At 56.9% G+C, this 23,812-nt stretch overlaps 2 protein-coding genes and 5 gene segments (V, D, J or C); 6 read left to right on the top strand and 1 right to left on the bottom strand.

Annotated features, from left to right (window-relative positions):
- Positions 1-320: 320 nt before the first annotated feature.
- LOC110483207 (T cell receptor alpha variable 4-like) lies at positions 321-2,716 on the top strand. The segment is given in 3 exon segments: positions 321-465; positions 957-1,318; positions 2,678-2,716. Coding segments are annotated over 3 exon segments (456 nt in total).
- Positions 2,717-3,471: 755 nt separating this feature from the next.
- Positions 3,472-4,865, top strand: LOC144247470 (T cell receptor alpha variable 1-1-like). The segment is given in 3 exon segments: positions 3,472-3,520; positions 4,342-4,609; positions 4,859-4,865. Coding segments are annotated over 3 exon segments (324 nt in total).
- A 506-nt stretch (positions 4,866-5,371) lies between these two features.
- On the top strand, positions 5,372-6,484 carry LOC144247471 (T cell receptor alpha variable 4-like). The segment is given in 2 exon segments: positions 5,372-5,516; positions 6,030-6,484. Coding segments are annotated over 2 exon segments (510 nt in total).
- Positions 6,485-7,830: 1,346 nt separating this feature from the next.
- Positions 7,831-8,738, bottom strand: LOC144247472 (feather keratin Cos1-2-like). The gene is made up of 2 exons (XM_077788310.1): positions 8,733-8,738; positions 7,831-8,154 (listed from the first exon to the last, which is right to left on the bottom strand). The coding sequence occupies exons 1-2, from the start codon at positions 8,736-8,738 to the stop codon at positions 7,831-7,833; spliced, it is 330 nt and encodes a 109-aa protein (XP_077644436.1).
- Positions 8,739-14,460: 5,722 nt separating this feature from the next.
- Positions 14,461-15,541, top strand: LOC144247474 (immunoglobulin heavy variable 5-51-like). The segment is given in 2 exon segments: positions 14,461-14,525; positions 15,007-15,541. Coding segments are annotated over 2 exon segments (600 nt in total).
- Positions 15,542-18,159: 2,618 nt separating this feature from the next.
- On the top strand, positions 18,160-20,450 carry LOC144247475 (T cell receptor alpha variable 26-2-like). The segment is given in 3 exon segments: positions 18,160-18,304; positions 18,768-19,087; positions 20,307-20,450. Coding segments are annotated over 3 exon segments (519 nt in total).
- Positions 20,451-22,948: 2,498 nt separating this feature from the next.
- LOC110480576 (M1-specific T cell receptor alpha chain-like) overlaps positions 22,949-23,812 on the top strand; it is a 210,733-nt gene continuing 209,869 nt past the window's right edge. The window contains exons 1-2 of the mRNA XM_077788269.1: positions 22,949-23,003; positions 23,498-23,785. Coding sequence (XP_077644395.1) covers positions 22,949-23,003; positions 23,498-23,785 — 343 coding nt within the window. The remainder of the gene's footprint in view (positions 23,004-23,497; positions 23,786-23,812) is intronic.

Here is a 23,812-nt window from a genome sequence, read left to right on the forward strand (position 1 = left end):
GCTGAGCACGGCCCTGGCTGTGTCCGTGTGTGTCCCTCATCGGGAGGGAATTTGCTGCCTCTGCCAGGGCCCCGAGCGCTGCTGTGGCCCTGAAGAGCACAGAGCAGCAGCTTGCCAGGCTCCCGCAGAGCCTGAGCGCAGCCGAGCGGGGCCGGCAGCTGCCCGCTGCAGATGGTGCGGGCTGGATCTGCTCCCCACGCGGGGCGGCTGCTGTGTGCGATGGGACACAGCTGGCTCTTGTCGCTGGCCGTGCCCAACGTGCTGGTGGCGCTGCTGAAGGTGCTGCTGCGGGGAGAGGCGGGGGCAGATTTGGGCCGGGGCGGAGCTGGCGGCGTTGCAGAGGAGGCGGCACGGCCGCAGCAGAGCCGGGGCTGAGGGGCACAGCGAGGCTCGGCCGGCGGAGCGGCGGCATGCGGCGGTGTCGGGGCGCGGGGCTGGCGGCGCTGCCCGCGCTGCTGCTGCTCGGTGAGCGGGGAAGGAAGCAGTGCGGATGGTCGGGGGTCTGTGTTAGACTCTTCTCTCCCTAAGATTCATCTCTAACTCCTTTTTTCCGTCTCAGTTCTTGTTTGCTCCCTGTCCCCTCCTCTACTGTCATGGCGGGGTTTTTTTTGCCTCAGTGAAGTCCTCCCAGCGAGTTTGCCTTTTTTACTCCGTTTTTTTATCCATCCATTCATCCATCCATCCATCCATCCTTCCACCCATCTGTCCGTCCCTCCCTCCCTCCCTCCCCTCTCTTTCTCCAGGGAAATCTATTTTCCTCATTCAATTTTTCTCGTAAAAGTTGCAATTGACCGTCAAAATACCCTTCATAGGTTCGTGTCCCCAGCCAAACACTCTCGGATAAATAATCTATTCATACTCTATTATTTAGACATATCTCGTGTAACGCTCCTCCTTTCCCATCTCTCCCTCCTTTTTCTGTGAAAGAAAAGTGATTGTTCTTTTCCCGGTGGCAGTGGCTGTGGCCAGAGCCCAGGTACAGGAGGAGCGGTCCTTGGAGACCACCGAGGGCACCGGCATCAACATCACCTGCTCACATCCCAAAATCCAGACCGGCGACTGGATCCAGTGGTACCGTCTGCTCCCGGGCCGGGGACCTGAACTCCTCGCGAGCATTCACAAAGACTCCAAAAAGCTGCCGGGCATTGCAGGAGAGCTGTGGGTGTCGGCAGACCGGCGCTGGAGCGCGCTGCGGCTCGGCTGGCCCCGGCGCGGGGACGCGGCCGTGTATTACTGCGCGCTGGGCCACGGGCAGAGGAGCCGGGGCTGCGGCCGGGCACGAACCGGCGCGGGCGGGGCCGGGCGGGGCCAGCAGGGGGCGCTGCCGCTCCGGCCGCCGGGGCCCGCGCGGCCCCGCAGCTCCTTCCTCTGCCCCGAGCCCGCCCGCACCGGCCCCGCACGGCCCCGCACGGCCCCGCACGGCCCCGCACGGCCTCACAACCCGCCCGCACCCTGCGCTCGCACGCTCGCCGCGCACAGCCCGGCCTCCCCTCGCTCCCGAGCCCGCCGCCGCCTCGCACCCAACTGCTGCGCCCAAAGGCGCCTCTGCCAGCGCCTCTCGCCCTCCGGCCACGTCTGCTGCTGCTGCTGCTCTCAGCCGGCTCTGCAAATCAAAGAGCTGCTCCTTCAGAGCTCCTGGGCTGCGAACTGACCGAGCAGCTGCACTGACAGGCACGCAGGAACGAATTCATGGAGTGCTGTCACCTCCGTGGGTCATGCCATGAGAGGGGTGCGGAGAGAGGCTTTCTGAGGTGACAAAGGAATTCCCATCTCGGTCCCTGAAGAAATGTCTCTGTTCTATAGCACAAGGTGATTAAGAGGCAGCATTCTCACCTGAATATCCAGGGCAAATGTGGTTACTGTCCCGCACTTCTCTACAGAGCTCTTGTCATCCTCAGGTTTCCCCAAACCACCATGGAAGAACATTCAGTATCTTCCTGAAATAGCAGAACATCTGGGAGGGAAAATAATAAATTGGTTGGGGTAGAGGAGGCATTCAAAGCATTAAAGAGTTCTCACACTCACATTCCACCTGAAAATCATTGGTCCCTTTTCCTTCACATTAGTAACCCCTCAGGTATCCTGAAAAGCAGATGCCAGGATTTAGCAAATGCTGCAAGTGTTGGAGGTAGACAGTTTAAAGACTGAGCTCCACAGGATGTTTCTCTCCCGGGACTTACTCTAGAGACACCCCTTTTACTTTTGAGGTCAGCAGATTTTCAATATCCTCATGGGGTTTTTTGGGCTGATCAAGTTCAGTAAAGGCCACAGTCAGGGCATGGGAAAAGTGAGAGTGTCTAGTTCTCTGAGCCTCACATCACGTCCATCTTCCTTCCGAAAGAGAAGAAAAAGGAAAGGAGAAAGTGATGAACAAAGCACACCTATGTGGCAGTCGGTGTTAAGGGGGGGAAGAGGGAGCTCAGAGCTCTCCAGCCTCTAATTGATTGGCCATTAGGGAACAATGGCTGTGGATTGAATTGGCCCAGGCTGAGCTTTGTCAATGACAAAGGCTAAGCAATTACGAGCGAGGACGTGGAATCCTCAGGAAAGGAGAGACTGCCAGTGATGTTCCTCTGGGATCAGAAAGGATGGCTTCATGTGTCGCTTCCCAGCACAAACGCTGGGAAGAATCTTCATCTCCCTGTACACGTCTGACCCTCTTTTCTCTGCTCTGAAGCCTAAGAAGGTACAACCAACAAACGAGCCCATAGAATGAAAAGCTTTTACTTTGAAAACCTCTGATAACCTCAGGACCCTCCACTTCTCTAGAACCTCCTTCTAAACCATGGGGAAGTGCAACACCTGCGTGAGAATGTTCCTGTTACAGCCATTATCATTACCGGCATCGTTGTTCATATCATTCCAGAAAGCTGTTTTCTGAAAAACTCAATTTAACATAAAACCAAAATGAGCAGTATGGGATCACTCTGGGGATGACTGGGAAAAGGGATGGGAGTGAGTGAGCTTGGAGAGAGACGCTCATCCCAGGCAGATGAAGAAATGCAGGAGAGAAGTGACAGGGACTGAGAAGCCTCCGGTTCCCAGAGGAAAGAGCAGTGACCCAGAGAGCTGAAGACACCTCGGGAAGGCGAGAAAGCCCAGTGGGGAAGAAGCCCCTGAGTTGCCAAGTGCCCAGGCCTGGCTGTGCAGCAGAGCTGGCCGTTCCAGCTGCGGAGGTGAGGACTCCACTGCGAGCTGAGCGGGAACAGCCCCTTGCCATGAGCGAGGCCCCAGAGGCACGGAATGCTCCCGGTGCCGATGGCTGAGGGAGCCTCGGCGGCTGCTGCTGGAGCAGCGACAAACGCACAAGGAGCATTTCAGGCGCTGCAAGGCCAGGGCATTGCTCTGCCTGCTCCCGCCGCTGCTGCCTTTGCTCCCGCCCAGAGCCGCTCCCGGCAGCTCCGTTCTCTCGGCGCTGCCGCGTGCTTTCGGACTCTTCCTCACTCAGCAAACACGCAGCTCGCTCTCGGCATGCACCTCGCATCTCTCATCCTCAGCGTCTTGCTGGCCCGGCTCCTGGGTAAGTCCTGCCTTTTCCCCAAAGCACCCTTCTTCTTTACTTCTTCCTCTTCTTGTTACCCGCAGGAAATGCTCAACAGCCTTATCAGGACTTTGTAGGTAAATATCAGCGATTAGATGGGAAAGGCTGAGAAAAATCGGCTCATCATTGTGGTATTGCAAGTGCTTGCTAAAGAAGTTCTTTGATTTGTAATGGAAAAGGGAAAAGAGAGAAATCTCGGGACATTTCTCTGTCTTTTCTCTTACCTTCAACGCATCTCCCTCTGCTGCTCTTTTCTGATCCTTTTGCCGTTACCTCAGGAGATCTGAGCTATCTTTGCAGTCAGATATAGTTCCAGTGTTAATGTAAATTCCAAGATCCTGTCAAACCTGCCCCAGGCACCTCAATGTTCTCATTTCATTGACATTATCAGGGCGTCCCATTCTGCCTCCAGGTTGACACAGCTCTGCCAGGGCTTCCAGAGTTCTCTGAGCTGGCAACACAACCATGGCTCCCTCTTTCCAAGATCAGCTTTATGTGTACTCAGGAACTGAGGAAAACTCAGTGGTGACAGGGATGCAGAAGCAAGATGAATCCTTTAGCTGTACCTTGATGGGTTTCTCAGCCTGATGGAGCACCTAAAATTTAGGCTGTTCCCGAGTCGTCTTAGAAGCAGATGTAGGAGCAGGTACACAGAGCAGCTGAGAGCTCTGAAATCCTGCCCAAACTCACTCTCACCTGTCCATCTCCACATCTGGTTTTGTAGAATGGATTTGCACCCAATTTGTTTTTCCTACCTGGAGTCCTTCCCTGTGGAGCAGCTCACCATCACTTTCTTCCAGGCGCCACGGGGCAGGACACGGTCACCCAGGATAATGGACCAGTCACGGTGAAGCAGGGACACCCCTTCCACACCACCTGCAAATACCAGAGCACTAATTTTTATGCCTTGCTCTGGTACCAGCTGCAGAAAGGCCAAGCCCCACAGCTGCTCTCCTATCAAGCAGGGAGTGGCCCCAAGCACAGCGGCCGGATCACCACGCACCTGAACACCACGGGCAAATCCAGTGTCCTGCAGCTGGAGGAAGTGGAGCTCTCTGACACTGCCTGGTACCTCTGTGCTCTACGAGACACCCTGGTGCAGGGAGCTGCCTCGGCTGTGCAACAAAGCCAGAGCAGGGAGGGGATGTGTCAGGGCAAGGCTGAGCTTGGGGAAAGGACCATGATCTCAAGCCGGTGTTCACCACAAGTTACATCCACATGTGTGTACTATGGTCTAATGGTTTTGACCCCACCCGTCGTAGCATACCCATTGCAAATGCGTTTTCGACTATTTTGACACATTTCTGCATTGTGCAGTATCTAAAGAAAGAAAATTTTCTCCTCTGCGTGCCTGGGTCCTTGTCCTGCCACATTCCAGCCCTGCTGCTTTTGCCCCACATGTCCCCAGCAGAGCTCAGCGCTGGTTGTGTGTTCCTGCCTTGTGAGCTCACGGAGCAGCCCCGTTTGCACGGACACACGGGAAGCACGGATTTGTCTGTGGCTCCACGGCGCTGAGCACGGCCCTGGCTGTGTCCGTGTGTGTCCCTCATCGGGAGGGAATTTGCTGCCTCTGCCAGGGCCCCGAGCGCTGCTGTGGCCCTGAAGAGCACAGAGCAGCAGCTTGCCAGGCTCCCGCAGAGCCTGAGCGCAGCCGAGCGGGGCCGGCAGCTGCCCGCTGCAGATGGTGCGGGCTGGATCTGCTCCCCACGCGGGGCGGCTGCTGTGTGCGATGGGACACAGCTGGCTCTTGTCGCTGGCCGTGCCCAACGTGCTGGTGGCGCTGCTGAAGGTGCTGCTGCGGGGAGAGGCGGGGGCAGATTTGGGCCGGGGCGGAGCTGGCGGCGTTGCAGAGGAGGCGGCACGGCCGCAGCAGAGCCGGGGCTGAGGGGCACAGCGAGGCTCGGCCGGCGGAGCGGCGGCATGCGGCGGTGTCGGGGCGCGGGGCTGGCGGCGCTGCCCGCGCTGCTGCTGCTCGGTGCGCGGGGAAGGAAGCAGTGCGGGTGGTCGGGGGGCTGTGTGAGACTCTTCTCTCCCTAAGATTCATCTCTAACTCCTTTTCTCCCTTTCAGTTCTTGTTTGCTCCCTGTCCCCTCCTCTACTGTCATGGCGGGTTTTTTTTTGCCTCAGTGAAGTCCTTCCAGCGACGTTGTCTTTTTTACTCCGTTTTTTCGTCCGTCCATCCATCCATCCATCCATCCATCCATCCATCCATCCATCCATCCATCCATCCATCCATCCATCCATCCATCCCCTCCCTTCCTCCAGGGAAATCTATTTTCCTCATTCCATTTTTCTCTTAAAAATTGCCATATTCCGTCTGAACAGCCCTCATAGTTTTGTGTTCGCAGAAAAACATTCTCGGATAAATAATCTCTCCATATTCTGTTCTCGAGGCATATCTCAGAAAACGCTAATCTGTCCTCCTTTCCTATCTCCACCTCCAACATTTTCTGTTAAAGAAAACTGATTGTTCTTTTCCCGCTGGCAGTGGCTGTGGCCAGAGCCCAGATACAGCAGGAGCCACTCCTGGAGACCACCGAGGGAATCAGCATGAACATCACCTGCTCGCATCCCAAAATCCAGACCAACGAATACATCTACTGGTACCGACAGCTCCCGGACAAAGGGCCTGAACTCCTTGTGTTCACAGTGAAAGGCTCCAAAAAGCTGCCGGACAATCTGGGCCAGCTGTGGGTGTCGGCAGATCGGCGCTGGAGCGCGCTGCGGCTCGGCTGGCCCCGGCGCGGGGACGCGGCCGTGTATTACTGCGCGCTGGGCCACGGGCAGAGGAGCCGGGGCTGCGGCCGGGCACGAACCGGCGCGGGCGGGGCCGGGCGGGGCCAGCAGGGGGCGCTGCCGCTCCGGCCGCCGGGGCCGCCTCGCCCCGCTCGGCCCGGGATCCCGGGGCGCTGCCGCCACCGGCACCGGCACCGAGGCCCGTAATGGCACTGGCATTGACACCAGCACTGACAATGACAACCGCAGCTCCAGCTTGCAGTCACCGACCTTCTGTCATGGTCCGCTTATAGCACCGTGTCGTGATGGTTCTTTAGCCGATCCCAAAGTGCAAAAGAAAAACAGCAGGGGACTATCAGTTTAATGACAACAAATGCACATTTATTAGGGGCCAAGACAATAAATGCGATAGTGGAGTCAGAAAATAAATAAAAATGAGAGAGAGAGAGAGAGAGAGAGAGAGAGAGAGAGAGAGAGAGAGAAAGGGGCATAGGAATAACCACCAACACAGGTGAGATGAGATCCTCACTGATCCGGACAATGGGGATCTGACTTGTTGTGTTTGGGGGAGTCTCCAAAGTCCTACCCAACCCAGGGGTCCGGTTATAGTCTACAGATGGGAAAAGGGGGGAACATGCAGAACAATGAGAATCTATTGAAATTGCTGTGGGGTGGACAGGTGCATCTACTGAAAATTATCCAGGCAAGATGAACACAATGAAGAATAAGTCCATTGAAGTTACTGGAGAAGAACAGGTCATGTCATTCTCCCCCTCACTCCCTGTGGGAGGGGTCTCAGTCTCAGTCCTTGGGGAGAGGGTTCTTGATGTTTGTCTGTCACGGTGGTAACGAGTCAGATGAGGGGTGTTCAGTGAGAGACCATCAGAGTCACCCCAACAGTTCATTTGGCTTAAAGGTGGAGACTGAAGCAGGAATTGTAGCAGGACGCCCGTGCTGGTTCCATGCTGGGTTGTCACCAAGTCCTTGCCAAGTTCTTGCCATGCCTGGTTCGGAACAGCTGGCATTAGGGTGCAGTGGCTGCACCAGCACTGTTGCCTTCTCCAAGCCAGAACTGCAGTGGGGGGGGTTTCTCCTTGTCATGGCAATCAGCAGACAAATGACTGAGGGTCGTCAGACGGTCTCTTACAACAGGCCGAAGTTCACCCTCTGGAAGTCCTGAGTAGAGATTGTGTTAATTTCCCTTCCTTTACAGAATATTGAAAACCCTGTCATTTCATAGTTGTTGTGCCCAACACAACCTCCAGCCACCACATCTCCCAGGGGCCATCTGAGAGTCCGTCCTCCTTGGCACTGCAGAGGTTCCCACACGGTGCCTGTCTACCTGCCCCAGACAGGGAGACGAGACTGATGGGCCCCACCAGGCTGCCCTTGCTGGCACCGCACTGCCAAGGGGAGACAAAGCAAACAAAGAAAAGGGAAAGGCAAAGCCTTGCAGCTGTCCTGGGACCAACACTGAGAAATGTCCATCCTTTGCCCTGCACCATGTTCTGAGCAACCTGAGCTGTCTCCATGGGGCTTTCCCAGCATCTGCTTCAGGGCAGGGACCTTGTGCCATAGCAGCACCTGGAAATTCCAGCCGGGTCAAAGCCCCCAGAGCTGATGGGCACGCGGTCACAGCTGAGGATGCTGCCAACAGCAGCCGGGGTGGAGGATCCCAGCCCGGTGTTCTGTGGGAAGGAGCTGAGCATGGGGCCGGGCAGGGTCACCAGCACGGGGGAGGGCTCAGTGCCGACGGTGGAGTCCTGGAACTGCCTGACACAGGGCTCATTGCAGCTCTTGGCCAGCGGGGTGGGGCCGCAGGGCCGGCATGGCCAGCACGGGCTGTAGCAGGACACGGCTCCAAGTGAAAAGTACACCTGGCAGAGGGAGCAGACAAGAAGCAGAGAGCACAGGGGTGAATGAGAGCAACCAAGGCCACAGCTGAGTTGGGAGCTGGAGCCTCGGCAAGGAGCTTTCTTCTTTGCCCTGCAAATAGCAGACTTGCCCAGGGAGTGTTTCTCTTAATTCCTTAAGGATGGGCCCCTGTAGCTACACTGCAGCTTTTCTCTAGTACACAATGTCACCCAAATAATTTTGGCATGAGAGTGGACTGAGCATAGAAGAAAACAACCTCTGCTGGGATATTTGCTACATGGATCATTTTTTAATAGAAAGAAAAAGGCAAGGGGCATCAGATTCACCTGGTTTCCAGACTCAGAAGGAGGTCGGGTGTGGTTGATCAATGATGTAGCAGCGTGCAGGAGATTTGTCCATGGAAGAGCCACTGATGTGCACTCCCTAGTTCCTGAGCCCTCCTTTCCCAGCAGGTCTGAACATCACGTTTTGCTCCTGCCAATTGCCAGCCCCAACAAGGAGGGTTTCACCCAGATTTGACTTTTTAGCTTAACTGAATTTAAAGTGTTGGGAGTGCCTCAGCATTGCTGCGAGTGCTCACACACATACAGACACATAGAAAAATGGAGAGGTCTCTCCAGTCCAGTGCACAGCTGCTCTTCCCTGTCCTGCATCAGTTTGGTTTTATGGATACAGAGAATTGCTGAGTCTTTATGCCCAGCTCCTGTATCCGTGGGAGTGGGTTTCTTTCCCGTGCCCAGAAGGACAATTCGGGAGCCCCCACCATGACAGCAGAGGGGAGATGTGAGTGAACAGATGATGGGAGCGAAGGAACCCCAGGGCCTGTCAATGCTCAGCCCCACGATACCAGCCCGATCCCTGCCCCCAGCCCGGCGCCGCCGCTTCCGCCGCGCAGAGCCCCGAGCGCCGCCCCGCTGGCACCGCGCTCGCCTCCCCTCCGTTCCCTGGCCGGAGCCGGCGAGAGCCCGAGCAGCGGCGGCGCAGGGCTCTGGGCCGGGGCGGAGCTGGCGGCGTTGCAGAGGAGGCGGCACGGCCGCAGCAGAGCCGGGGCTGAGGGGCACAGCGAGGCTCGGCCGGCGGAGCGGCGGCATGCGGCGGTGTCGGGGCGCGGGGCTGGCGGCGCTGCCCGCGCTGCTGCTGCTCGGTGCGAGGGGTTGGGGAAGGGGACGGGTTGGGGCTGCGGTGATGCGCAGGCTGCCCTCCTGCCTGGCTTTTCCGTAGACCACTGCCAGAGAGCTGTTCTCCCGTTCTCCCCTCCCTCTTCTCCATCCCGCACGCCCTCCGAAATCTCCTCATTCTTTTCTTTATCCAAGTCTGTACAAGCATTCCATTCCTCCACTTCTTTATAACCTATAAAGTCAGTCCTTAGCCCTTTGAACTTTTCTTCTTTTCTTTTAGTGCTTTTTCCCACATGCTCCCGTTCTCCAGTGACTGCACCGTTCTTCCTGTTATCCACCCATGCATCTCTCCACAAACCATTCATGGACACTTCCATTCTTACCTATCTTGAAATACCCTCGGTTCTGTTTTCCTCATCCTCTCTTTATGTTCCTGGCTATTTCTGCGGGATTTGCTCTGTGTAGTAGGGCAATGCAGGATCTCAGTGTTTTCCTTTTCATGTTCCTGGCAGTGGCTTCAGGTAGAGCCCAGGTACAGCAGGAGTCACACCTGGAGACCACCGAGGGCACCGGCATCAACATCACCTGCTCACACCCCAAAAAAGTGAGCAGCGATTTCATCCATTTCTACCGTCAGCTCCCGGGCCGAGCACCCGAATTCCTCACCCTCGCTGCTAGAGGCTCCAAGGAGGTGCCGGCCATTGAGGGAGAGCTGCGGGTGTCGGAGGACGGGCGCTGGAGCGCGCTGCGGCTCGGCTGGCCCCGGCGCGGGGACGCGGCCGTGTATTACTGCGCGCTGGGCCACGGGCAGAGGAGCCGGGGCTGCGGCCGGGCACGAACCGGCGCGGGCGGGGCCGGGAGGGGCCAGCAGGGGGCGCTGCCGCTCCGGCCGCCGGGCCCCGCGCGGCCCCGCAGCTCCTTCCTCTGCCCCGAGCCCGCCCGCACCGGCCCCGCACGGCTCCGCACGGCCCCGCACGGCCCCGCACCGACCCCGCACGGCTCCGAACGGCCCCGCACGGCCTCACAACCCGCCCGCACCCTGCGCTCGCACGCTCGCCGCGCACAGCCCGGCCTCCCCTCGCTCCCGAGTCCGCCGCCGCCTCGCACTCAACTGCTGCGCCCAAAGGCGGCTCTGCCAGCGCCTCTCGCCCTCCGGCCACGTCTGCTGCTGCTGCTGCTCTCAGCCGGCTCTGCAAAGCAAAGAGCTGCTCCTGGAGAGCTCCTGGGCTGCGAACTGACCGAGCAGCTGCACTGACAGGCACACAGGAACTAATTCATGGAGTGCTGTCAGCTCAGTAGGTCATGACATAAAACGGGTTTGCAGTCAGGCTTACCGAGGTCACAAAGGAATCTCCATCTCTGTCGCTGCAGAAGTGTCTCTTCTCCATATGGCCAGGTGAATAAAAGCAGCATTCTCACCCGGGTGTGTAAATCAGATGTCCTTTCAATCCCACCTGAGCCTGGCAATCACGTCTCTGCATTTCTTTTTCTCATCCTCAGTTTCCCCCAAACAATAATAGATGTGCAGTCAGCCTCTTCCTTAAATGGCAGAACATCCTGGAGTGAAAACAATAAATTGGTTGGAGAAGAGGAGCATCTCAAACCAGCTGACGACACTGTCATAGCCATGGTCCACACAAAACAGATTTGTCCCTTTCCCTTCACGTTAGTAATCTCTCAGGTATCCCGAAAAGCAGATGCCAGGATTTAGCAAACCTGCAAGTACTGGAGGGAGATGTATGAAACACTGAGCTCCACATGAGTTTCTCTCCCGAGTCTTGCTCTAGAGACCCGTTTTGCTTTTGAGGACAGGAAGCTTTCAGCATCATCAGGAGCTCCCTGGGCTGAGAAAGTTCAGCAGAGGCCACAGTCATGGCATGTGAAATATGAGTGTCTTGTTCTCCGAGGATCACATCATGCCCATTTTCCTTTCCAAGGGAAGGAAAAGTGAAAGTAATGAACAAAACACACCTATGTGGCACAAGGTGATAAGGGAGGGAAAGAGGGAGCTCCGAGCTCATCACCCTCTAATTGATTGGCCATTAGGGAACAATGGCTGTGGCTGTGAATTGGCTCAGGCTGAGCTTTGTCAGTGACAAATGGTAAAGGGATGATGAGAGAGGACATGGAATCCTCAGGAAAGGAGAGACTTCCAGTGATGTGTCTCTGGGATCAACAAGGATGGCTGCAGGATTCTATTCTCAGCACAAGTGCTGGGAAGAATCCTCATCTCCCTGTACATGTCTGATCATCTTTGCTCTGAAGCGTAAGAAGGCACAACGAGCAAAGGAGTCCATAGAATGTAATGCTTTTACTTTGAAAATCTGTGAGAACCACAGGACCTCCCACTTCTCTAGATATCTCGTTCTCATCCATAGGGAAGTGCAACACTTGCGTGAGATTATCCCTATTAAACCATTATCATTACCTACATCATCGTTCACATCTTTCCAGAATGTTGGGTGGTTTTTTTTGTGGTTTTTGGGGGTTTTTTTGTTTGTTTGTTTTGGTTTTTTTTTTTTTTTTTGTTTTGTTTATTGGGTTTTGATTTTTTTTTTGTGAAAAATCTCGATTTAAGATAAAACCAAATTGACGACTGTGGGATAATTCTGGAGTTGACTGGTAAAAGGGGTGGGAATGAGGGACCGTGGAAAGAGGCGTTCATCCCAGGCAGATGAAGAAGTGCAGGGGACAAGTGACAAAGAGAGAAGTCTCCTGTTCCCAGAGGAAAGAGCAGTGACCTCACCGAGCTGAGGACACCTCGGGAAGGTGAGAAAGCCCAGCGGGGAAGAAGCCCCTGAGCTGCCAAGTGCCCAGGTCTGGCTGTGCAGCAGAGCTGGCCGTTCCAGCTGCGGAGGTGAGGACTCCACTGCGAGCTGAGCGGGAACAGCCCCTTGCCATGAGCGAGGCCCCAGAGGCACGGAATGCTCCCGGTGCCGATGGCTGAGGGAGCCTCGGCGGCTGCTGCTGGAGCAGCGACAAACGCACAAGGAGCATTTCAGGCGCTGCAAGGCCAGGGCATTGCTCTGCCTGCTCCCGCCGCTGCTGCCTTTGCTCCCGCCCAGAGCCGCTCCCGGCAGCTCCGTTCTCTCGGCGCTGCCGCGTGCTTTCGGACTCTTCCTCACTCAGCAAACACGCAGCTCGCTCTCGGCATGCACCTCGCATCTCTCATCCTCAGCGTCTTGCTGGCCCGGCTCCTGGGTAAGTCCTGCATTTTCCCCAAGGCACCCGTCTTCTTCTCTTCCTCTTCTTCTTACCCGCAGGAAATGCTCAACAGCCTTATCAGGATTTTGTAGGGAAATATCAGTGATTAGAGGGGAAAGGCTGAGAAAAATCAGCTTCTCTTTGTGGTTTTGCAAGTGCTTGCTAAAGAAGTTCTTTGATTTGTAAGGGAAAATGGAAGGGAAAGCAGAAAAATCTCGGACTACTTATCTGTTTTTTCTCTCACCTTCAAGGCATTTCCCTCTACTTCTCTCTCGTCTGATCCTTTTCCCATCACCTCAGGAGATTTCCGCTGTCTCTTTAATCCCACATTCTTCCTATTTTAGCGTATATTCCCAGATCCTGTCGAACCTGCCCCAGGCACGACACTGCTTTTAATTTCATTTTCTTAATAGGGCATCCCATTCTGCCTCCAGGCTGCAATTCTCTGTCACGGCTTCCAGAGTTCTCTGTGCTGCCAGAACAACCGGGGCTCCCTCTTTCCTAAAACACCGTTGTGTCGACTCAGGGACTGAGGAACCGTCAGAGGTGACAGGGATGCAGAAGCAGGATGAATCCTTTGACTGTACCTCGATGGTTTCTCAGCCTGCTGGAGCACACAAAATTTGGGCTGTTCCCGGGACTTCTGAGCGGCAGAAATAGGAACAGGAAGGCACCTTATGTCTTGTCATGGTCCTGCACTGCTGAGACCTCTGAAATCCTGTCCAAAATCGCTCTCACCTCTCCATCTGCACATCTGAGGACTGCGCTGCAGGGCAGAGAGATTTCCCCACCAGGGTTTCGCACCCGATCTGTTTTTCCTGCCTGGAGTCCTTCCCTGTGGAGCAGCTCACCATCACTTTCTTCCAGGCGCCACGGGGCAGGACACGGTCACCCAGGATAATGGACCAGTCACGGTGAAGCATGGACACCCCTTCCACACCACCTGCAAATACCAGAGCACTAATTTTGGGGGATTGTTCTGGTACCAGCTGCAGAAAGGTCAAGCCCCACAGCTGCTCTCCTATCAAGCAGGGAGTGACCCCAAGCACAGAGGCCGGATCACCACGCACCTGAACACCACGGGCAAATCCAGTGTCCTGCAGCTGGAGGAAGTGGAGCTCTCTGACACTGCCTGGTACCTCTGTGCTCTGCGAGACACCCTGGTGCAGGGAGCTGCCTCGGCTGTGCAACAAGGCAGGGCAGGGAGGGGATGTGTCAGGGCAAGGCTGAGCTTGGGGAAGGGACCCTGATCTCATCCTGGTGTTCATCAGATTTTCCATCCACATACGTGTACTATGGTCTGATGGTTTTGACGCCATCCATCGTAGCACATCCATTGCAAAACACTTTTGTATTATTTTGATTCATGTCTGCATTGTGCAGTCTCTAATGAAATTAAAATCTCCCCTGTGCTTGCCTGGGTCCTTGTCCTGCCACATTATAGCCCTGCTGCTTTTGCCCCACATGTCCCCAGCAGAGCCCAGCGCTGGTTGTGTGTTCCTGCCTTGTGAGCTCTCGGAGCAGCCCCGTTTGCACGGACACACGGGAAGCACGGGTTTGTCTGTGGCTCCACGGCGCTGAGCACGGCCCTGGCTGTGTCCGTGTGTGTCCCTCATCGGGAGGGAATTTGCTGCCTCTGCCAGGGCCCCGAGCGCTGCTGTGGCCCTGAAGAGCACAGAGCAGCAGCTTGCCAGGCTCCCGCAGAGCCTGAGCGCAGTCGAGCGGGGCCGGCAGCTGCCCGCTGCAGATGGTGCGGGCTGGATCTGCTCCCCACGCGGGGCGGCTGCTGTGTGCGATGGGACACAGCTGGCTCTTGTCGCTGGCCGTGCCCAACGTGCTGGTGGCGCTGCTGAAGGTGCTGCTGCGGGGAGAGGCGGGGGCTGATTTGGGCCGGGGCGGAGCTGGCGGCGTTGCAGAGGAGGCGGCACGGCCGCAGCAGAGCCGGGGCTGAGGGGCACAGCGAGGCTCGGCCGGCGGAGCGGCGGCATGCGGCGGTGTCGGGGCGCGGGGCTGGCGGCGCTGCCCGCGCTGCTGCTGCTCGGTGCGCGGGGGTGCCGAAGGGGGGCCGCGGTCTGGGGATGGGGTGGATCTCGCAGGTCCCCACATGGTGCCGTCCTGCCTGTTTTATTCACAGATCTCTGCCCAAGAGCTGTTCTCCCGTTCATCCCTCCCTCTTCTCCATCCCAAACTATGCCAAACCTGCACAAGCATTCCTGCTTTGTAACTCATGAAGTCAGTCCTTTGCCCATGTTACTTTTCTTCTTGTCTTTTTGTGCTTTCTCCCACATGATCCCTTTCTCTAGTGACCCTTCTATTCCTTCTATCATTCTAGCATGAGTCTCTCCACAAGCAATTTTTGAACACTTCCATTGCTGCGTATCTTGACATCCTCTGGGAACTGTTTTTCTCCTCATCTCTCCGTGTTCCTGACTGCTTCTGCGGGCTTTGTTCTGGTGATTGGCAGGCAGAGCTGGATAGAAAATAGGAGCTGATATTTGTTCCTTTTGTCTCCCTGACAGTGGCTGCGGTCAGTGCCCAAGTGGAGCAGGAGCCATTGCTGGAGACCACCGAGGGCAGCAGCATCACCATCAAGTGCTCACACCCCAATATCCGGACCGGCGATTTTGTCTACTTCTTGCGTCAGCGGCCGGGCCAAACGCCCGAACTCCTAGGGGTCAGTGCTAAAGGCTCCAAGGAGGTGCCGGCCATTGCGGGCCGCCTGACGGTGTCGGCAGACCGGCGCTGGAGCGCGCTGCGGCTCGGCTGGCCCCGGCGCGGGGACGCGGCCGTGTATTACTGCGCGCTGGGCCACGGGCAGAGGAGCCGGGGCTGCGGCCGGGCACGAACCGGCGCGGGCGGGGCCGGGCGGGGCCAGCAGGGGGCGCTGCCGCTCCGGCCGCCGGGGCCGCCTCGCCCCGCTCGGCCCGGGATCCCGGGGCGCTGCCGCCGCCGGCACCGGCAATGGGACCGATGCCGATACAGACTTCAAAATCCACACCGGCACCGAGTCACCGACCAGCTCGGAGTCACAATCCTCCCTCTGCCCCTCTTCTCAGCACTGGCTTAATGATCATTTGCCCCAGCTGCCTGATCTCCCTAGCACAAATCCCTCCCAATCCCAAGGACTTTTGAGCATCTAAATCCCTTAGCCAATCTTTAACTTTCTCCATCTGGATTACAGCTGTTCCATGCTGCTTATCTTCCCTCTCTCCCAGACCATGAGGCCAGTTCCCGTGAGGATCCTGCTCCTGAAGACTGAACCAATGAAGTTGCTAATCACCTCAGCAGTTCCTTTGGCTTTGGTGAATATATTGCCCACGGTGTCCAATGGAGAATAGTGATTATTCTCAGTCCTCGTTAATGTATTTGTAAAAACATTGTTATCCCTTACAGAATGGGCTAGATCAAGTTCTGCACTTTGTCCTCTCTGCTTTTCTTTCTACATGACCTAATGACATCGTCCAACTCTTCCTGAGCTGCCTGCCCTTTTCCAAAGGTGATGAAACATCTATTTATTCCCAGAGTTCCTGGGAATGCTCCCTTCTCAGCCAGGCAGTTCTTCTCTACCTCTATATCTTTTTGCACAGAGGTCCAGGCTGCTTCTGTGCCTATGAGATTTATTTCTTAAATCACATCCAGTCTTTGGGGCCCCTTTATATTCAAGAGCTGCTTCCCAAGGGACGTTCCAAATCAGTGTCCTCAACAGGCCGAAGTCAGTCCTCTGGAATCCCAGGGTAGAGGTTTTCTTGATATCCCTTCATTTCCATGAAATAAAAACCCTGTCATTTCATAGCTGCTGTGCCCAACACGGCCTCCAGCCACCACATCTCCCAGCAGCACTCCTCTGGTTGCAAACAGCAGGTCTGCTGGGGCCCCAGCCTTGCTAGGCTCCCTTTTACTTTGACAAATTGCAGAGCAGGGGGGGAATGATTGCAGAGAGACCAGGCCTGAATGCAGCAGAGACATTTAATGAGGCCAAAGACACAAAGAAACTCAGCACAAGTGCACAACAGCAGTGCTGGCAGCCCGGGGCCATCTCAGAATCCGTCCTCCTTGGCACTGCAGAGGTTCCCACACGGTGCCTGTCTACCTGCCCCAGACAGGGAGACGAGACTCATGGGCCCCACCAGGCTGCCCTTGCTGGCACCGCACTGCCAAGGGGAGACAAAGCAAACCAAGAAAAGGGAAAGGCAAAGCCTTGCAGCTGTCCTGGGACCAACACTGAGAAATGTCCATCCTTTGTCCTGCACCATGTTCTGAGCAACCTGAGCTGTCTCCATGGGGCTTTCCTAGCATCAGCTTCAGAGCAGGGACCTTGTGCCATAGCAGCACCTGGAAATGCCAGCCGGGTCACAGCCCCCAGAGCTGATGGGCACTCGGTCACAGCTAAGGATGCTGCCAACAGCAGCCGGGGTGGAGGATCCCAGCCCTGTGTTCTGTGGGAAGGAGCTGAGCATGGGGCCGGGCAGGGTCACCAGCACGGGGGAGGGCTCAGTGCCAACGGTGGAGTCCTGGCACTGCCTGGCACAGGGCTCATTGCAGCTCTTGGCCAGCGGGGTGGGGCCGCAGGGCCGGCATGGCCAGCACGGGCTGTAGCAGGACACGGCTCCAAGTGAAAAGTACACCTGGCAGAGGGAGCAGACAAGAAGCAGAGAGCACAGGGGTGAATGAGAGCAACCAAGGCCACTGCTGAGTTGGGAGCTGGAGCCTCGGTAAGGAGCTTTCTTCCTTGCCCTGCAAAGGACAGCCTGGCCCATAGCGTGTCTCTCCTAATTTCTTAAGCAGGAGCTCCTGCAGCCACATCTCAGCTTTCCTCCAATGTACAATGTCCCCCAAATACCTTTGGCATGAGAATGGACTGAGCACAGAAGAAAAGAACGACCACTGAGATATTTGTCTTGTGGATTCTTTTATAAGCAGAACAGAAAGGGAAGGGGCATCAGACTCACCTTGTTTCCAGACCCAAAAGGAGCCTGGGTGCAATTGAGCAATGATGTAGCAGTGTGCAGGAGATTTGTCCAGGGAAGAGACACTGAAATGCACTCCCTGCTTCTTGAGCCGTCCTTTTCCAGCTGCTCTAAACATCACGCTCTGCCACTGCCTATTGCCAGCCCCAGCAAGGAAGGTTTTAGCACACGTTTGGATTTTTAGATTCATTCTGTTTGAATTGCTGGGAGTGCCTCAGCATGGCTGGGAGTGCTCACACCTATACAGACACATGGACACACAGCCACAGATACAAGGATACACAGACACACGGACACACAGATGCAAAGACACACAGACACATGAAGAGGTCCCTCCATGCCCGTGCACAGCTGCTTTTCCCTGTGCTGCATCAGTTTGGTTTCGTGGACACAGAGAAAGGCTGAGGCTTTGTGCCCAGCTCCTGTATCCGTGGGAGTGGGTTTCTTTCCTGTGCCCTGAAGGACAATTCGGGAGCCCCCAGCATGACAGCAAAGGGGAGATGTGAGTGAACAGATGATGGGAGCGAAGGAACCCCAGGGCCTGTCAATGCTCAGCTCCACGATACCAGCCCGATCCCTGCCCCCAGCCCGGCGCCGCCGCTTCCGCCGCGCAGAGCCCCGAGCGCCGCCCCGCTGGCACCGCGCTCGCCTCCCCTCCGTTCCCTGGCCGGAGCCGGCGAGAGCCCGAGCAGCAGCGGCGCAGGGCTCTGGGCCGGGGCGGAGCTGGCGGCGTTGCAGAGGAGGCGGCACGGCCGCAGCAGAGCCGGGGCTGAGGGGCACAGCGAGGCTCGGCCGGCGGAGCGGCGGCATGCGGCGGTGTCGGGGCGCGGGGCTGGCGGCGCTGCCCGCGCTGCTGCTGCTCGGTGCGCGGGGATGGGGAAGGGGACGGGTTTGAGACTGGGGTGATCCCGGAGGTCCCGGCAGGCTGCCCTCCTGCCTGGCTTCCTCGCAGACCTCTTCCCGAGAGCTGTTCTCGCATTCATCTCGCCCTTTTCTCCATCCCGCAGTCCCTCAGAAGTCTCCTTTTTCTTTTCTTTATCCAACACTGCACAAGCATTCCATCCCTCTCTTTCTTTATAACCTATAGAGTCTGTCCTTAGCACTTCTAACTTTTCTTCTTTTCTTTTTATGCTCTCTTCCACATGCTCCCACACCCTGTTGCCTGCACCATTCTTTCTGTCATTCCCCCATTCATCTCTCCACAAACCACTAATGGACAATTCCATTCCTGCCTATCTTGAAATCCCCTCGGTACTGCTTTCCTCATCATCTCTGTAAGTAGGGTAATGCAAGATTTCAGCCTTTTCCTTTTTATGTTCTCGGCAGTGGCTGCAGTCAGAGCCCAGGTACAGCAGGAGCCACTCCTGGAAACCACCGAGGGTACTGGCATCAACATCACCTGCTCACACTCCAACAAACGGAGTGCTGATTACATACATTTCTACCGTCAGCTCCCGGGCCGACTACCCGAATTCCTCGCCCTCGCTGCTAGAGGCTCCAAGGAGGTGCCGGCCATAGCGGGAGAGCTGCGGGTGTCGGAGGACGGGCGCTGGAGCGCGCTGCGGCTCGGCTGGCCCCGGCGCGGGGACGCGGCCGTGTATTACTGCGCGCTGGGCCACGGGCAGAGGAGCCGGGGCTGCGGCCGGGCACGAACCGGCGCGGGCGGGGCCGGGCGGGGCCAGCAGGGGGCGCTGCCGCTCCGGCCGCCGGGCCCCGCGCGGCCCCGCAGCTCCTTCCTCTGCCCCGAGCCCGCCCGCACCGGCCCCGCACGGCCCCGCACGGCCCCGCACGGCCCCGCACGGCCCCCCACGGCCCCGCACGGCCCCGCACGGCCTCACAACCCGCCCGCACCCTGCGCTCGCACGCTCGCCGCGCACAGCCCGGCCTCCCCTCGCTCCCGAGCCCGCCGCCGCCTCGCACCCAACTGCTGCGCCCAAAGGCGCCTCTGCCAGCGCCTCTCGCCCTCCGGCCACGCCTGCTGCTGTTGCTGATCTCAGCCGGCTCTGCAAAGCAAAGAGCTGCTCCTGGAGAGCTCCTGGGCTGCGAACTGACCGAGCAGCTGCACTGACAGGCACGCAGGGGCTTATTCATGGTGTGCTGTCACCTCCATGGGTCTTGTCATGAGACGGGTTTGCAGTCAGACTTTCTGAGCTGACAAAGGAATTCCCATCTCTGTCGCTGCTGAAATGTCTCTGTTCAATACTGCAATGTGAATAAGAGGCAGCATTCTCAGCGGGATGTGTAAATGAGGTGTGCTTTCAGCCTGGAATTCACTTCTCTACGTGTTTCATTCCCATCCCCACATTTCCCAAAACACTCATGGATGATCATTCACCACCTTCTTGAAACAGTAGAACAGCCGGGAAGTAAAACAATAAGTCAGGAGTAGTAGAGGAGCATTTCAAATCATCGAAGTGCAACTTCAGACCCACCTGCCCCATTAAACTAATAGGTCCCTTCCCTTCACGTTAGTAACATGTCAAGCATCCACAAGAACAAATGCCAGGATTTAGCTATGGTGCAAGTGTTGGAGGGAGACACTTGAAAGACTGAGCTCCACATCAGGTTTCTCTCCCGACACTTGATCTAGAGACCCCGTTTCCTTTGGGGACAGGAGCCTTTCAGCATCTTGAGGAACTCCATGGGCTGAACAAATTCAGCAGAGGCCACAGTCAGGGCATGTGACAGGCGAGAGTGTCTGGTTCTCCGAGGCTCACATCACGTTCATTTTCCTTTCCAAGGGAGGAACAAGGAAGAGGGAAAGTGATGAACAAAGCACAACAAATGACACCAGTCTGGCAGTGGGTGATAAAGGAGAGCAGTGAGGAGCTCAGAGTTCTCCGCTTATAATTTATGGGCCATTAGGAAACTACTGTGAAGTGCCTCGGGCCGAGCGCTGCCATTGGCAAGAAGGGACAAGTGGAACAGGAGGATAAAGGAGGTGTGAGGAGGATTTATGGGATTAGGGAGCACAAATCAGGGAATGCTTCTGAATCTGTGCAGTCTTGATCGTCGGAGTGGTCCAAGGGTCGTCTGGATTTGGGGATTAGCAGTGACCTCACCGAGCTGAGGACACCTCGGGAAGGTGAGAATGGTCCGTGGGGAAGAAGCCCCTGAGCTGCCAAGTGCCCAGGCCTGGCTGTGCAGCAGAGCTGGCCGTTCCAGCTGCGGAGGTGAGGACTCCACTGCGAGCTGAGCTGGAACAGCCCCTTGCCATGAGCGAGGCCCCAGAGGCACGGAATGCTCCCGGTGCCGATGGCTGAGGGAGCCTCGGCGGCTGCTGCTGGAGCAGCGACAAACGCACAAGGAGCATTTCAGGCGCTGCAAGGCCAGGGCATTGCTCTGCCTGCTCCCGCCGCTGCTGCCTTTGCTCCCGCCCAGAGCCGCTCCCGGCAGCTCCGTTCTCTCGGCGCTGCCGCGTGCTTTCGGACTCTTCCTCACTCAGCAAACACGCAGCTCGCTCTCGGCATGCACCTCGCATCTCTCATCCTCAGCGTCTTGCTGGCCCGGCTCCTAGGTAAGTCCTGGCTCTTGCCAAAGGCACACTTCTGCTTCTCTTCCACTTCTTACCCGCAGGAAATGCTCAACAGCCTTATCAGGACTTTGTAGGTAAATATCAGCGATTAGATGGGAAAGGCTGAGAAAAATCGGCTCATCATTGTGGTATTGCAAGTGCTTGCTAAAGAAGTTCTTTGATTTGTAAGGGGAAATGGAAGGGAAAGCAGAAAAATCTCGGACTACTTATCTGTTTTTTCTCTCACCTTCAACGCATTTCCCTCTACCTCTCTCTCGTCTGATCCTTTTCTCGTAACCTCAGGAGATCTCTGCTGTCTCTTCAATCCCACATTCTTCCTATTTTAGCGTATATTCCCAGATCCTGTCGAACCTGCCCCAGGCACGACACTGCTTTTAATCTCATTTTATTAACAGGGCAACCCATTCTGCCTCCAGTCTGCCACATCTCTGTCACGGCTTCCAGAGTTCTCTGTGCTGCCAGAACAACCGGGACTCCCTCTTTCCAAGATCACCGTTGTGTCGACTCAGGGACTGAGGAACCGTCAGAGGTGACAGGGATGGGGAAGCAGGATGAACCCTTTTACTGTACCTCGATGGTTCCTCAGCCTGCTGGAGCACACAAAATTTGGGCTATTCCCGGGTCTTCTGAGCGGCAGAAGTAGTAGCAGGAAGGCAGCTTATGTCTTGTCATGGTCCTGCTCTGCTGAGAGCTCTGAAATCCTGTCCAAAATCGCTCTCACCTCTCCGTCTGCACATCTGAGGACTGCGCTGCCGGGCAGAGAGATTTGCCCTCCAGGGTTTTGCACTCGATCTGTTCTTCATGCCTGGAGTCCTTCCCTGTGGAGGTCCTCACCATCACTTTCTTCCAGGCGCCACGGGGCAGGACACGGTCACCTAGGATGATGGACCAGTCACGGTGAAGCAGGGACACCCCTTCCACACCACCTGCAAATACCAGAGCACTAATTTTGGGGGATTGTTCTGGTACCAGCTGCAGAAAGGCCAAGCCCCACAGCTGCTCTCCTATCAAGCAGGGAGTGGCCCCAAGCACAGCGGCCGGATCACCACGCACCTGAACACCACGGGCAAATCCAGTGTCCTGCAGCTGGAGGAAGTGGAGCTCTCTGACACTGCCTTGTACCTCTGTGCTCTGCAAGGCACCCTGGTGCAGGGAGCTGCCTCGGCTGTGCAACAAGGCAGGGCAGGGAGGGGATGTGTCAGGGCAAGGCTGAGCTTGGGGAGGGGGACCCTGATCTCAAGCTGGTGTTCATCAGAAGTTGCACACACATGTGTGTACTATCGTCTGATGGTTTTGACACAATGCGTCGTATCATGGGGTCATTGCAAACGCGTCTTCGACTATTTTGACATACCTCTGCATTGTGCAGTATCTAAAGAAAGAAAATTTTCTCCTCTGCTTGCTTGGGGCCTTGTCCTGCCACATTCCAGACCTGCTGCTTTTGCCCCACATGTCCCCAGCGGAGCCCAGCGCTGGTTGTGTGTTCCTGCCTTGTGAGCTCTCGGAGCAGCCCCGTTTGCACGGACACACGGGAAGCACGGGTTTGTCTGTGGCTCCACGGCGCTGAGCACGGCCCTGGCCGTGTCCGTGTGTGTCCCTCATCGGGAGGGAATTTGCTGCCTCTGCCAGGGCCCCGAGCGCTGCTGTGGCCCTGAAGAGCACAGAGCAGCAGCTTGCCAGGCTCCCGCAGAGCCTGAGCGCAGCCGAGCGGGGCCGGCAGCTGCCCGCTGCAGATGGTGCGGGCTGGATCTGCTCCCCACGCGGGGCGGCTGCTGTGTGCGATGGGACACAGCTGGCTCTTGTCGCGGGCCGTGTCCAACGTGCTGGTGGCGCTGCTGAAGGTGCTGCTGCGGGGAGAGGCGGGGGCAGATTTGGGCCGGGGCGGAGCTGGCGGCGTTGCAGAGGAGGCGGCACGGCCGCAGCAGAGCCGGGGCTGAGGGGCACAGCGAGGCTCGGCCGGCGGAGCGGCGGCATGCGGCGGTGTCGGGGCGCGGGGCTGGCGGCACTGCCCGCGCTGCTGCTGCTCGGTGCGCGGGGAAGGAAGCAGTGCGGGTGGTCGGGGGTCTGTGTGAGACTCTTCTCTCCCTAAGATTCATCTCTAACACCTTTTCTCCGTCTCAGTTCGTGTTTGCTCCCTGTCCCTCCTCTACTGTCATGGCGGGGATTTTTTTGCCTCAGTGAAGTCCTCCCAGCGAGTTTGCCTTTTTTTACTCTGTTTTTTCGTCCGTCCATCCGTCCATCCATCCATCCATCCATCCATCCATCCATCCATCCATCCATCCATCTATCCATCCGTCCGTCCCCTCCCTTCCTCCAGGGAATTCTATTTTCCTCATTCAATTCTTCTCATAAAAGTTGCAATTGTCCGTCAAAATCCCCTTCATAGGTTCGTGTCCCCACCAAACACTCTGGGATAAATAATCTCTTCGTACTGTATTCTCGAGGCATATCTGCTCCTCCTTTCCCATCTCTCCCTCCTTTTTGTGTGAAAGAAAAGTTATTGTTCTTTTCCCGTTGGCAGTGGCTGTGGCCAGAGCCCAGATAGAGCAAGAGCCGGCATTGGAGACCACCGAGGGCACCGGCATCAACATCACCTGCTCACATCCCAAAATCCAGACCAGCGATTTGATCTACTGGTACCGACAGCTCCCGGGCCAGGGACCTGAACTCCTCGCGAGCATTCTCAAAGACTCCAAAAAGCTGCCGGGCATTGCAGGAGAGCTGTGGGTGTCGGCAGATCGGCGCTGGAGCGCGCTGCGGCTCGGCTGGCCCCGGCGCGGGGACGCGGCCGTGTATTACTGCGCGCTGGGCCACGGGCAGAGGAGCCGGGGCTGCG

This window comes from Lonchura striata, chromosome 25 (genome assembly GCF_046129695.1).
Source record: "Lonchura striata isolate bLonStr1 chromosome 25, bLonStr1.mat, whole genome shotgun sequence".
NCBI lineage: Eukaryota > Metazoa > Chordata > Aves > Passeriformes > Estrildidae > Lonchura > Lonchura striata.